The sequence below is a fragment of the Ascaphus truei genome, chromosome 15 (assembly GCF_040206685.1).
Source record: "Ascaphus truei isolate aAscTru1 chromosome 15, aAscTru1.hap1, whole genome shotgun sequence".
Lineage (NCBI taxonomy): Eukaryota > Metazoa > Chordata > Amphibia > Anura > Ascaphidae > Ascaphus > Ascaphus truei.
Genome location: NC_134497.1, coordinates 19,436,704 through 19,451,251, shown reverse-complemented (window position 1 = coordinate 19,451,251; position 14,548 = coordinate 19,436,704). Strand labels below are relative to the sequence as shown.

At 59.3% G+C, this 14,548-nt stretch overlaps 1 protein-coding gene across 1 annotated transcript in view; it reads right to left on the bottom strand.

Annotated features, from left to right (window-relative positions):
* LOC142466357 (1-phosphatidylinositol 4,5-bisphosphate phosphodiesterase gamma-1-like) overlaps window positions 1-14,548 on the bottom strand; it is a 65,914-nt gene that overhangs the window by 45,687 nt on the left and 5,679 nt on the right. Inside the window, 1 exon segment of the mRNA XM_075571208.1 lies at window positions 8,994-9,961. Coding sequence (XP_075427323.1) covers window positions 8,994-9,961 — 968 coding nt within the window.

Here is a 14,548-nt window from a genome sequence, read left to right as displayed (position 1 = left end):
GGGGGAGTTGAACGTTCTGTGACATCACTCTGATGTCATTTATGGTACAGGAAGTTCCAGGTGACATCACCAGAGTGAGAACTCTGGACTTGCTTTTAAAATGTCCATGACTTCAATGCAAAAAAACACTAGAAAATGAGGAGAGAAGACACAGCTCATGTTCACCTCAAACATCATCTGGGCGCCAGGAGGAGGCCACATATACTCATATCCTGCTCCAGCCAAAGCCAACCCCAGTATAATGCCACGGCCTTCTTCCAGCCAGACGCGCCCATGGGAGACGGCGTGGGAGATAGCTGTGCAGGCACGGGCAGAGAGCAAGGCCTGCTGTGGGATCTGGGCATTGGGGTCTCCCTTCCTCCCCACAGTCTCTCCTCCTCCCTCCATTCTGCAGTCTCCCTCCCCCCCCCCCAACCTGCAGTCTCCACTCCTCCCCCCCACCCTGCAGTCTTCCCTCCTCCCCCCCCCACCCTGCAGTCTCCCCTCCTCCCCCCCCACCCTGCAGTCTCCCCTCCTCCCCCCAACCTGCAGTCTCCCCTCCTCCCCCCCCACCCTGCAGTCTCCCTCCTCCCCCCCCAACCTGCAGTCTCCCTCCTCCCCCCCCCACCCTGCAGTCTCCCTCCTCCCCCCCCCCACCCTGCAGTCTCCCTCCTCCGCCCCCACCCTGCAGTCTCCCTCCTCCCCCCCACCCTGCAGTCTCCCCTCCCCCCCCCAACCTGCAGTCTCCCCTCCTCCCCCCCCACCCTGCAGTCTCCCTCCTCCCCCCCCCCAACCTGCAGTCTCCCTCCTCCCCCCCCCAACCTGCAGTCTCCCTCCTCCCCCCCTGCAGTCTCCCTCCTCCCCCACCCACCCTGCAGTCTCCCTCCCCTCCCCAACCTGCAGTCTCCACTCCTCCCCCCTCACCCTGCAGTCTCCCCTCCTCCCCCCCAACCTGCAGTCTCCCCTCCTCCCCCCCCACCCTGCAGTCTCCCCCCCTATATCATGCAGTCTCCCCTCCTCTCCCCCCCATCCTGCAGTATCCCCTCCTCTCCCCCCCATCCTGCAGTCTCCCCTCCTATCTCCCCCACCCCCCCATCCTGCAGTCTCCCCTCCTCTCCCCCCATCCTGCAGTCTCCCCTCCTCTCCCCCCCATCCTGCAGTCTCCCCTCCTCTCTCCCACCCCCCCCATCCTGCAGTCTCCCCTCCTCCCCCCCCATCCTGCAGTCTCCCCTCCTCTCCCCCCCATCCTGCAGTCTCCCCTCCTCTCCCCCCCATCCTGCAGTCTCCCCTCCTCTCTCCCACCCCCCCCATCCTGCAGTCTCCCCTCCTCTCCCCCCCCCCATCCTGCAGTCTCCCCTCCTCTCCCCCCCATCCTGCAGTCTCCCCTCCTCTCCCCCCATCCTGCAGTCTCCCCTCCTCTCCCCCCATCCTGCAGTCTCCCCTCCTCTCTCCCACCCCCCCCATCCTGCAGTCTCCCCTCCTCCCCCCCATCCTGCAGTCTCCATCTTCCCCCTGCAGTCTCCCCTCCTCCCCCCCATCCTGCAGTCTTCCCTCCTCTCCCCCCCATCCTGCAGTCTCCCCTCCTCTCCCCCCCATCCTGCAGTCTCCCCTCCTCTCCCCCCCATCCTGCAGTCTCCCCTCCTCTATCCCCCACCCCCCATCCTGCAGTCTCCCCTCCTCTCTCCCCCACTCCCCCCCATCCTGCAGTCTCCCCTCCTCTCCCCTCACCCTGCAGTCTCCCCTCCTCTCCCGCCCATCCTGCAGTCTCCCCTCATCCTGCAGTCTCCCCTCCTCTCCCGCCCATCCTGCAGTCTCCCCTCCTCTCCTGCCCATCCTGCAGTCTCCCCCCCCATCCTGCAGTCTCCCCTCCCCCCATCCTGCAGTCTCCCCTCCTCTCCCCCCATCCTGCAGTCTCCCCTCCTCCCCCCCCCCCATCCTGCAGTCTCCCCTCCTCCCCCCCCATCCTGCAGTCTCCCCTCCTCCCCCATCCTGCAGTCTCCCCTCCTCCCCCCCATCCTGCAATCTCCCCACCTCTCCCCCCCATCCTGCAATCTCCCCTCCCCCCATCCTGCAGTCTCCCCTCCCCCCATCCTGCAGTCTCCCCTCCTCTCCCCCCATCCTGCAGTCTCCCCTCCTCTCCCCCCATCCTGCAGTCTCCCCTCCTCTCCCCCATCCTGCAGTCTCCCCTCCTCTCCCCCCATCCTGCAGTCTCCCCTCCTCTCCCCCCATCCTGCAGTCTCCCCTCCTCCCCCCCCATCCTGCAGTCTCCCCTCCTCCCCCCCCACCCTGCAGTCTCCCCTCCTCCCCCCATCCTGCAGTCTCCCCTCCTCCCCCCCATCCTGCAGTCTCCCCTCCTCCCCCCCATCCTGCAGTCTCCCCTCCTCTCTCCCCCACCCCCCATCCTGCAGTCTCCCCTCCTCTCTCCCCCACCCCCCCATCCTGCAGTCTCCCCTCCTCTCTTCCCCACCCCCCCCATCCTGCAGTCTCCCCTCCTCTCTCCCCCACCCCCCCATCCTGCAGTCTCCCCTCCTCTCCCCTCATCCTGCAGTCTCCCCTCCTTTCCCGCCCATCCTGCAGTCTCCCCTCCTCTCCCGCCCATCCTGCAGTCTCCCCTCCTCCCCCTCATCCTGCAGTCTCCCCTCCTTTCCCGCCCATCCTGCAGTCTCCCCCCCCCCCATCCTGCAGTCTCCCCTCCTCTCCCCCAATCCTGCAGTCTCCCCTCCTCTCCCCCCCATCCTGCAGTCTCCCCTCCTCCCCCCCCATCCTGCAGTCTCCCCTCCTCTCCCCCCCATCTTGCAGTCTCCCCTCCTCTCCCCCCATCCTGCAGTCTCCCCTCCTCTCCCCCCATCCTGCAGTCTCCCCTCCTCTCCCCCCATCCTGCAGTCTCCCCTCCATCCTGCAGTCTCCCCTCCATCCTGCAGTCTCCCCTCCATCCTGCAGTCTCCCCTCCATCCTGCAGTCTCCCCTCCTCTCCCCCCATCCTGCAGTCTCCCCTCCTCCCTCCCATTCTGCAGTCTCCCCTCCTCCCCCCCATCCTGCAGTCTCCCCTCCTCCCCCCCATCCTGCAGTCTCCCCTCCTCCCCCATCCTGCAGTCTCCCCACCTCTCTCCCCCACCCCCCCATCCTGCAGTCTCCCCTCCTCTCTCCCCCACCCCCCCATCCTGCAGTCTCCCCTCCTCTCTCCCCCACCCCCCCCCATCCTGCTGTCTCCCCTCCTCTCTCCCCCACCCCCCATCCTGCAGTCTCCCCTCCTCTCCCCCTCATCCTGCAGTCTCCCCCCATCCCCCCATCCTGCAGTCTCCCCTCCTCCCCCCCATCCTGCAGTCTCCCCTCCTCCCCCCCATCCTGCAGTCTCCCCTCCTCCCCCCCATCCTGCAGTCTCCCCTCCTCCCCCCCATGCTGCAGTCTCCTCTCCTCCCCCCCATCCTGCAGTCTCCCCTGCTCTCTCCCCCACCCCCCCCCATCCTGCAGTCTCCCCTCCTCTCCCCCTCATCCTGCAGTCTCCCCTCCTCTCCCGCCCATCCTGCAGTCTCCCCTCCTCCCCCCCATCCTGCAGTCTCCCCTCCTCCCCCCCATCCTGCAGTCTCCCCTCCTCCCCCCCATCCTGCAGTCTCCCCTCCTCTCTCCCCCACCCCCCCATCCTGCAGTCTCCCCTCCTCTCTCCCCCACCCCCCCATCCTGCAGTCTCCCCTCCTCTCTCCCCCACCCCCCCACCCCCCCATCCTGCAGTCTCCCCTCCTCTCTCCCCCACCCCCCCATCCGCCCATCCTGCAGTCTCCCCTCCTCTCCCCCCACCCTGCAGTCTCCCCTCCTCCCCCCATCCTGCAGTCTCCCCTCCTCCCCCCCATCCTGCAGTCTCCCCTCCTCCCCCCCATCCTGCAGTCTCCCCTCCTCCCCCCCATCCTGCAGTCTCCCCTCCTCCCCCCCATCCTGCAGTCTCCCCTCCTCCCCCCCATCCTGCAGTCTCCCCTCCTCTCTCCCCCACCCCCCCATCCTGCAGTCTCCCCTCCTCTCTCCCCCACCCCCCCATCCTGCAGTCTCCCCTCCTCTCTCCCCCACCCCCCCCATCCCCCCATCCTGCAGTCTCCCCTCCTCTCTCCCCCACCCCACCCCATCCTGCAGTCTCCCCTCCTCTCCCCCCATCCTGCAGTCTCCCCTCCTCTCCCCCCATCCTGCAGTCTCCCCTCCTCCCCCCCATCCTGCAGTCGCCCCTCCTCCTCCCCATCCTGCAGTCTCCCCTCCTCCCCCCCATCCTGCAGTCTCCCCTCCTCTCCCGCCCATCCTGCAGTCTCCCCTCCTCCCCCCTCCCATCCTGCAGTCTCCCCTCCTCTCCCCCATCCTGCAGTCTCCCCTCCTCCCCCCCATCCTGCAGTTTCCCCTCCTCCCCCCCCCCATCCTGCAGTCTCCCCTCCTCCCCCCCCCATCCTGCAGTCTCCCCTCCTCCCCCCCCATCCTGCAGTCTCCCCTCCTCCCCCCCATCCTGCAGTTTCCCCTCCTCCCCCCCCCATCCTGCAGTCTCCCCTCCTCCCCCCCCATCCTGCAGTCTCCCCTCCTCTCCCGCCCATCCTGCAGTCTCCCCTCCTCCCCCCCCCATCCTGCAGTCTCCCCTCCTCCCCCCCATCCTGCAGTTTCCCCTCCTCCCCCCCCCATCCTGCAGTCTCCCCTCCTCCCCCCCATCCTGCAGTCTCCCCTCCTCTCCCGCCCATCCTGCAGTCTCCCCTCCTCCCTCCCCCATCCTGCAGTCTCCCCTCCTCCCCCCCCCCCATCCTGCAGTCTCCCCTCCTCCCCCCCCCATCCTGCAGTCTCCCCTCCTCCCCCCCCCATCCTGCAGTCTCCCCTCCTCCCCCTGCAGTCAGACTGGGGCCAGTATCAGTTACTGAAGCATCTGCAGGTAACAGGATCTGCACAGAGGCTGATCAATAAGCGCAGGCAGACGGGGGTCTCCTGGGACCCCCGCCAAGGGCACAATAAATACTCCCACCGCAACACGGCAGTGCCGAGTATGACCACACAAACTATACACACTGCTGAGCCCTAAACCATCCCGAGGTCCTCTAACCACCTAAAGTGTCAGTGTGCAGCGTGTCTCTGTCACACCCGAGACCTGCAGCGCAGGACACTCCTACAGGGAGAGAACAGAGCCACCTTGTTATATGAAGGGGGGAGGGGGGGAGGGGGCTACACAGGAGACTACTGTGTATTAAACACAGCCCATTGAGAAGCACAAATATACACACATACTTGTGTGTGAGTTGTGTGTGAGTGTAAGGTGTGAGGGTGAGTTGTGTGTGAGTGTGAGGTGTGTGTGAGTGTGAGGTGTGAGTTGTGTGCGAGTTGTGAGGTGTTAGTTGTGTGCGAGTTGTGAGGTGTGAGTGTGAGTTTTGTGTGAGGTGTGAGTGTGAGGTGTGTGTGAGTGTGAGGTGTGTGTGAGGTGTGTGTGAGTGTGAGTTGTGTGTGAGTGTGAGGTGTGTGTGAGTTGTGTGTGAGTGTGAGGTGTGAGGTGTGTGTGAGTGTGAGGTGTGAGGGTGAGGTGTGTGTGAGGGGTGTGTGTGAGTGAGTGTGAGTTGTGTGTGAGGTGTGTGAGTTGTGTGTGAGGTGTGAGGGTGAGGTGTGTGTGAGGGGTGTGTGTGAGTTGTGTGTGAGGTGTGAGGTGTGTGAGTTGTGTGTGAGGTGTGAGGGTGAGGTGTGTGTGAGGGGTGTGTGTGAGTTGTGTGTGAGGTGTGAGGTGTGTGAGTTGTGTGTGAGGTGTGAGGGTGAGGTGTGTGTGAGGTGTGAGGTGTGTGTGAGGTGTGAGGTGTGAGTGAGGTGTGAGCGAGGTGTGTGTGAGCGAGGTGCGAGATGCGCGTGTTGCGAGAGGCGCGTGTTGCGCTTTATGAGTTGTGTACACACACACACGCGCGCTAGTACAGCACTTTAGAAAAGTAAAAGGCTCTTAGTGTAAGTGATATTTTCTCCCCCGCACGGTAACCGCTGCTCCCAGACGCAACACACACACACACACACACACACACACACACACACACACACACACCTTCCATGGGTTAAATGTCAGCGATTTAGGCCTTTGAAATGTTTTTTTTAAATAAATAATTTAAACGCAGAAATCCAGCAAACTGTGTTATTTTACTTCTCTGCCCAGCCTCGCTGGTTCCGGAGATATTCACACACACACACACACACATCCATGTTTCACGCAAACACACACACACACACCTATCCATGTTTCACGCAAACACACACACACTTATCCATGTTTCACACAAACACACACACACTTATCCATGTTTCACACACACTTATTCATGTTTCACGCAAACACACACACACACCCATGTTTCACACACACCTATCCATGTTTCACGCAAACACACACACACACACACACATCCATGTTTCACACACACCTATCCATGTTTCACGCAAACACACACACACACACACACACACACACACACACACATCCATGTTTCACACACACACCTATCCATGTTTCATGCAAACACACACCTATCCATGTTTCACACACACACACACACACACACACACACACACACACACACACACACACACACACACACATCCATATTTCATGCAAACACACATACCTATCCATGTTTCACGCGCACACACACACACACACACACACACACACACCTATCCATGTTTCACGCAAACACACACCCCTATCCATGTTTCACACAAACACACACACACACATATCCATGGTTCACGCTAACACACACCCCTATCCATGTTTCACACAAACACACACACATATCCATGTTTCACGCTAACACACACCCACACACACACCCATCCACGTTTTACACACAGACTGGACTCGCGGGTTCCGGAGAAATTTGGACACACACACACCTATGTCACACACAGACCTATCCATGTCACACACACACACACACACACACAAACCTATCCATGTCACACACCTATCAATGTATAAAATACACCTATCCATGTCTCACACACAGCCATGTTACACACATACACCCCTATTTATTTTTCAGACACACACACACACCTATCCATGTCACAAACACACCACACCTATCCTTGTCTCTCTCACTCACACACACACACACACCACCCCTATCCATGTCTCTCACACACACACACACACAAACACTCCTATCCATGTCTCTCAAACAAACACACACATATCCAGGTCTCACACACACAATCATCTATCATGTTACACACACACACACACACACACACACCTATGTCACAAACCTATCCATGGCGTGCGCACACACAAACACCTATGTGACACGGACACCTACCCATGTCACACACAATTCCATGTGACACACACAACACACACCTATCCATGTCACACACACACGCAGACAGAACCGGCACGCTGCGGCCCACACACAGACAGAACCCGCACGGTTTGACCCAAACACAGACAGAACCGGCACGCTGCGGCCCACACACAGACAGAACCGGCACGCTGCAGCCCAAACACGGACAGAACCGGCACGCTGCGGCCCAAACACGGACAGAACCCGCACGCTGCGGCCCAAACACGGACAGAACCCGCACGGTTTGACGCAAACACGGACAGAACCGGCACGCTGCGGCCCACACGGACAGAACCGGCACGCTGCGGCCCAAACACAGACAGAACCGGCACGCTGCGGCCCACACACGGACAGAACCGGCACGCTGCGGCCCACACGGACAGAACCGGCACGCTGCGGCCCAAACACAGACAGAACCGGCACGCTGCGGCCCAAACACGGACAGAACCGGCACGCTGCAGCCCAAACACGGACAAAACCGGCACGCTGCGGCCCACACACGGACAGAACCGGCACGCTGCGGCCCAAACACGGACAGAACCGGCACGCTGCGGCCCACACACGGACAGAACCGGCACGCTGCGGCCCACACACGGACAGAACCGGCACGCTGCGGCCCAAACACAGACAGAACCGGCACGCTGCGGACTAAACACGGACAGAACCGGCACACTGCGGCCCACACACGGACAGAACCGGCACGCTGAGGCCCAAACACGGACAGAACCGGCACGCTGAGGCCCAAACACGGACAGAACCGGCACGCTGCGGCCCAAACACGGACAGAACCGGCACGCTGCGGCCCAAACACAGACAGAACCGGCACGCTGAGGCCCAAACACGGACAGAACCGGCACGCTGCGGCCCAAACACGGACAGAACCCGCACGCTGCGCCCACACACGGACAGAACCCGCCCGCTGCGGCCCAAACACGGACAGAACCGGCACGCTGCGGCCCAAACACGGACAGAACCCGCACGCTGCAGCCCACACACGGACAGAACCCGCACGCTGCGGCCCAAACACGGACAGAACCCGCACGCTGCGGCCCAAACACGGACAGAACCCGCACGCTGCGGCCCACACACGGACAGAACCCGCACGCTGCGGCCCAAACACGGACAGAACCCGCACGCTGCGGCCCACACACGGACAGAACCCGCACGCTGCGGCCCAAACACGGACAGAACCCGCACGCTGCGGCCCACACACGGACAGAACCCGCACGCTGCGGCCCACACACGGACAGAACCCGCACGCTGCGGCCCAAGCGTGACCCTGTTACAGAATAAGAGAGCAGAGAATAATGTTCCCTTTCAGAGTCTGAATGTGGCAATCACTCCGTGTTCTGTAAACAGCGCGGTGACTGCCACGTTACCTGCGTGTGTTCTGTAAACAGCGCAGTGACTGCCACGTTACCTGCGTGTGTTCTGTAAACAGCGCAGTGACTGCCACGTTACCTGCGTGTGTTCTGTAAACAGCGCGGTGACTGCCACGTTACCTGCGTGTGTTCTGTAAACAGCGCGGTGACTGCCACGTTACCTGCGTGTGTTCTGTAAACAGCGCGGTGACTGCCACGTTACCTGCGTGTGTTACTTTTATCTATTTACACACAACTAGATGTGTGATGGGAAAATAATATCCAACGGAACATGACAGATATTTAAAGTAGCTTTTTTTATAGTAACATCTGTGATCCCGGCGTATGAAGGTGATCCCGGCGTATGAAGGCGATCCCGTCGTATGAAGGTGATCCCGGCGTATGAAGGTGATCCCGGCGTATGAAGGCGATCCCGTCGTATGAAGGCGATCCCGTCGTATGAAGGCGATCCCGGCGTATGAAGGCGATCCCGGCGTATGAAGGCGATCCCGGCGTATGAAGGCGATCCCGGCGTATGAAGGCGATCCCGGCGTATGAAGGCGATCCCGGCGTATGAAGGCGATCCCGGCGTATGAAGGCGATCCCGGCGTATGAAGGCGATCCCGGCGTATGAAGGCGATCCCGGCGTATGAAGGCGATCCCGGCGTATGAAGGCGATCCCGGCGTATGAAGGCGATCCCGGCGTATGAAGGCGATCCCGGCGTATGAAGGCGATCCCGGCGTATGAAGGCGATCCCGGCGTATGAAGGGATCCCGGCGTATGAAGGCGATCCCGGCGTATGAAGGCGATCCCGGCGTATGAAGGCGATCCCGGCGTATGAAGGCGATCCCGGCGTATGAAGGCGATCCCGGCGTATGAAGGTGATCCCGGCGTATGAAGGTGATCCCGGCGTATGAAGGCGATCCCGGCGTATGAAGGCGATCCCGGCGTATGAAGGCGATCCCGGCGTATGAAGGCGATCCCGGCGTATGAAGGCGATCCCGGCGTATGAAGGCGATCCCGGCGTATGAAGGCGATCCCGGCGTATGAAGGCGATCCCGGCGTATGAAGGCGATCCCGGCGTATGAAGGCGATCCCGGCGTATGAAGGCGATCCCGGCGTATGAAGGTGATCCCGGCGTATGAAGGTGATCCCGGCGTATGAAGGCGATCCCGGCGTATGAAGGCGATCCCGGCGTATGAAGGCGATCCCGGCGTATGAAGGTGATCCCGGCGTATGAAGGTGATCCCGGCGTATGAAGGCGATACAGGGAGTCCTCGTTATCCAGCGTTTCACTTTACAACGAGTGGCGGCATATCCAACGCTTTACAATGCTACCTTATGGGCCATTATCCGTCGCCCAAATGCGTTATCCGAGGCTGGAATGCGTTATCCCACGCCCGAATGCGGTATCCCACGCCCCGAATGCGGTATCCCACGCCCCGAATGCGGTATCCCACGCCCGAATGCGGTATCCCACGCCCAAATGCGTTATCCCACGCCCGAATGCGGTATCCCACGCCCCGAATGCGGTATCCCACGCCCGAATGCGGTATCCCACGCCCCGAATGCGTTATCCCACGCCCGAATGCGGTATCCCACGCCCGAATGCGGTATCCCACGCCCCGAATGCGTTATCCCACGCCCCGAATGCGTTATCCCACGCCCGAATGCGGTATCCCACGCCCCGAATGCGGTATCCCACGCCCCGAATGCGGTATCCCACGCCCCGAATGCGGTATCCCACGCCCCGAATGCGGTATCCCACGCCCGAATGCGGTATCCGTCGCCCGAATGCGTTATCCCACGCCCCGAATGAGTTATCCCACGCCCGAATGCGTTATCCCACGCCCGAATGCGTTATCCCACGCCCGAATGCGGTATCCCACGCCCGAATGCGTTATCCCACGCCCCGAATGCGTTATCCCACGCCCGAATGCGTTATCCCACGCCCCGAATGCGTTATCCCACGCCCCGAATGCGTTATCCCACGCCCCGAATGCGTTATCCCACGCCCGAATGCGTTATCCCACGCCCCGAATGCGGTATCCCACGCCCCGAATGCGTTATCCCACGCCCCGAATGCGGTATCCCACGCCCGAATGCGTTATCCCACGCCCCGAATGCGGTATCCCACGCCCGAATGCGTTATCCCACGCCCGAATGCGGTATCCGAGGCCCGAATGCGTTATCCCACGCCCGAATGCGTTATCCCACGCCCCGAATGCGTTATCCCACGCCCGAATGCGGTATCCCACGCCCGAATGCGGTATCCCACGCCCGAATGCGTTATCCCACGCCCGAATGCGTTATCCCACGCCCGAATGCGGTATCCCACGCCCCGAATGCGGTATCCCACGCCCCGAATGCGGTATCCCACGCCCCGAATGCGGTATCCCACGCCCGAATGCGTTATCCCACGCCCGAATGCGGTATCCGAGGCCCGAATGCGTTATCCCACGCCCGAATGCGGTATCCCACGCCCGAATGCGGTATCCCACGCCCGAATGCGTTATCCGAGGCCCGAATGCGGTATCCCACGCCCGAATGCGTTATCCCACGCCCCGAATGAGTTATCCCACGCCCGAATGCGTTATCCCACGCCCGAATGCGTTATCCCACGCCCCGAATGCGGTATCCCACGCCCGAATGCGTTATCCCACGCCCGAATGCGTTATCCCACGCCCGAATGCGGTATCCCACGCCCGAATGCGTTATCCCACGCCCGAATGCGGTATCCGAGGCCCGAATGCGTTATCCCACGCCCGAATGCGTTATCCCACGCCCCGAATGCGTTATCCCACGCCCGAATGCGGTATCCCACGCCCGAATGCGTTATCCCACGCCCCGAATGCGTTATCCCACGCCCGAATGCGGTATCCCACGCCCCGAATGCGTTATCCCACGCCCGAATGCGGTATCCCACGCCCCGAATGCGTTATCCCACGCCCGAATGCGGTATCCCACGCCCCGAATGCGTTATCCCACGCCCGAATGCGGTATCCCACGCCCCGAATGCGTTATCCCACGCCCGAATGCGGTATCCCACGCCCGAATGCGTTATCCCACGCCCCGAATGCGTTATCCCACGCCCGAATGCGGTATCCCACGCCCCGAATGCGTTATCCCACGCCCGAATGCGGTATCCCACGCCCCGAATGCGTTATCCCACGCCCGAATGCGGTATCCCACGCCCGAATGCGGTATCCCACGCCCCGAATGCGTTATCCCACGCCCGAATGCGTTATCCCACGCCCCGAATGCGTTATCCCACGCCCGAATGCGGTATCCCACGCCCCGAATGCGTTATCCCACGCCCGAATGCGGTATCCCACGCCCGAATGCGGTATCCCACGCCCCGAATGCGTTATCAGACGCCCGAATGCGGTATCCCACGCCCGAATGCGTTATCCGAGGCCCGAATGCGGTATCCCACGCCCGAATGCGTTATCCCACGCCCCGAATGCGTTATCCCACGCCCCGAATGCGTTATCCGAGGCCCGAATGCGGTATCCCACGCCCGAATGCGTTATCCCACGCCCCGAATGCGGTATCCCACGCCCCGAATGCGGTATCCCACGCCCCGAATGCGTTATCCCACGCCCGAATGCGTTATCCCACGCCCCGAATGCGGTATCCCACGCCCGAATCCAACGCTCACCGCCGCTGATTAACATGGGACTCACGTTACACCGGTGTCACTGTCCAGCGCTACTCAAAGAACGGGTTCCGGTGGATGACCGAGGACCGCCTGGATAGATATAGAGATAGATAGACACACACAAAACACACACGCGTGTGTGTATGTGCGTGCGTGTATACACAGCTTGACCTTGTACTAAATTGCTGGCCTCTGGTGGTTCAGGGGTTAAGATAAAATGGGAATTCAGTAAATATTGTTCAGATCTACTTTAATTCATACAGTCATAACAATAGATGTAATGACGTTACAGAAACATGTTACACGCGTCCGACACGGAAACGGCGTCTAAAGATTACGCCCTCGCAGCGCGCCCCCCTCCGGGCAACAAGAGGTTAACCAACCTACCAACGGATACATTTACACGTGAACAAAAGTGAAGATTCAGTGTGTGTGTACACACACACACACACACACACACACACACACACACACACACACACACACGGTAAAGAGCTGAGAGAGTTGGAAAAAAATGGCGAGGTCTGCAGTTCACATCCGCTGCTGCCGGCACACAGTGGGTTAATAGACAGGGGGAGGGAATAATATTCAGGATACACCTGGAAGCACAGACAGTAAGGGGGAGAGAGAGAGCGAGAGAGCGAGAGAGCGAGAGAGCGAGAGAGCGAGAGAGCGAGAGAGCGAGAGAGCGAGAGAGCGAGAGAGCGAGAGAGAGAGCGGGAGAGAGAGAGAGAGAGAGAGAGCGGGAGAGAGAGAGAGAGAGCGGGAGAGAGAGAGAGAGAGCGGGAGAGAGAGAGAGAGAGAGCGGGAGAGAGAGAGAGAGAGAGCGAGAGAGCGAGAGAGCGAGAGAGCGAGAGAGAGAGAGAGAGAGAGAGAGAGAGAGAGAGAGAGAGAGCGAGAGAGCGAGAGAGAGAGAGAGAGAGAGAGAGAGAGAGAGAGAGAGAGAGAGAGAGAGAGCGAGCGAGAGAGCGAGAGAGCGAGAGAGCGAGAGAGCGAGAGAGCGAGAGAGGAGTTATTCACAGAAGTTGTACAAACACAGAATTGCCAGGGAGTATATCACATTGTGTCCTTCTCAGCTGGGCCTCTATGCAACATAAAAATATGACGGTTATATAATATATAGAGATATATATAGAATGTGAACATTCCTTCCAAATGTTGCTACATGATTGCGGTCAGGTAACGGCTGTGTGACAGCTTACCTGCAGCGCCCAGATACTATACAGGCGAGAATCCCAAACGCTGCAGAGGAAGCAGGGCTCAGCACAGCAAAAGGGAATTAAAAGGACTTTATTGAATTGGGCGACATCGAGGATGATGGCAACAGGTTGTTACTCCGCCGCGTTTCGCGCAACAAGGCGCTTTGTCAAGGAGATATAATGCAATACATATATACACACACTGCGGATAGAGTATGTATATATATATATATATATATATATATATATATATATATATATATATATATATATATAGTGGTTGACAAATCACCAAAAAATCTACTCGCCACACAAAAAAATCTACTCGCCACCTAGTATCAAACATGTGCTGCTTGGGCCAATATTTACTCGCCCGGGGGTTAAATCCACTCGCCCGGGGCGAGCAAATGTATAGGTTTGTCGAACAATATATATATATATATATACACAAATGTAAATACAACTGTATGCTCATCTGCATGTCTTAGGCAGGTCTGCAACCCCGCCTTTCACCATTATCACCCAGCATACAGCACTTCCACTGCAGCAAGGGATTCTGGGAAATGACATGCAAATGAGCACACAGTGCCACTTTTTGCTTCAAAAACCATTTTTAACATGGTTCCCTATAGGCTTAAGCTTGCTGCATGGTCACAGCTTTGAGCACAGCCAGGGTTAAGGTGCATACCCAGAAAACCCACCCACAGACAGCTGTTTCGACCTTAATGGGTGTATGTATATATATATGTATATATATATATAAAATAAAAAAATAAATAGATGATACCGTTCTGTGGCTAACGAAATGCTTTTATTTGTGCGAGTTTTCGAGATACACTGGTCTCTTCTTCCGGCGGTGTTACAATGAATGAAGCAAGCAAAGGGAATACTTAAAAACAGTGTCTCTTGGAATGTTATCTGTGCTGGTCCTTCCCCAGGTGTGGATGTGTTTTATGGCTAAAGGTGTTAAATGGTTCCTGAAAGAAAGTGATGTAAGTGTGTGTGTGTTTGTGTGTGTGTGT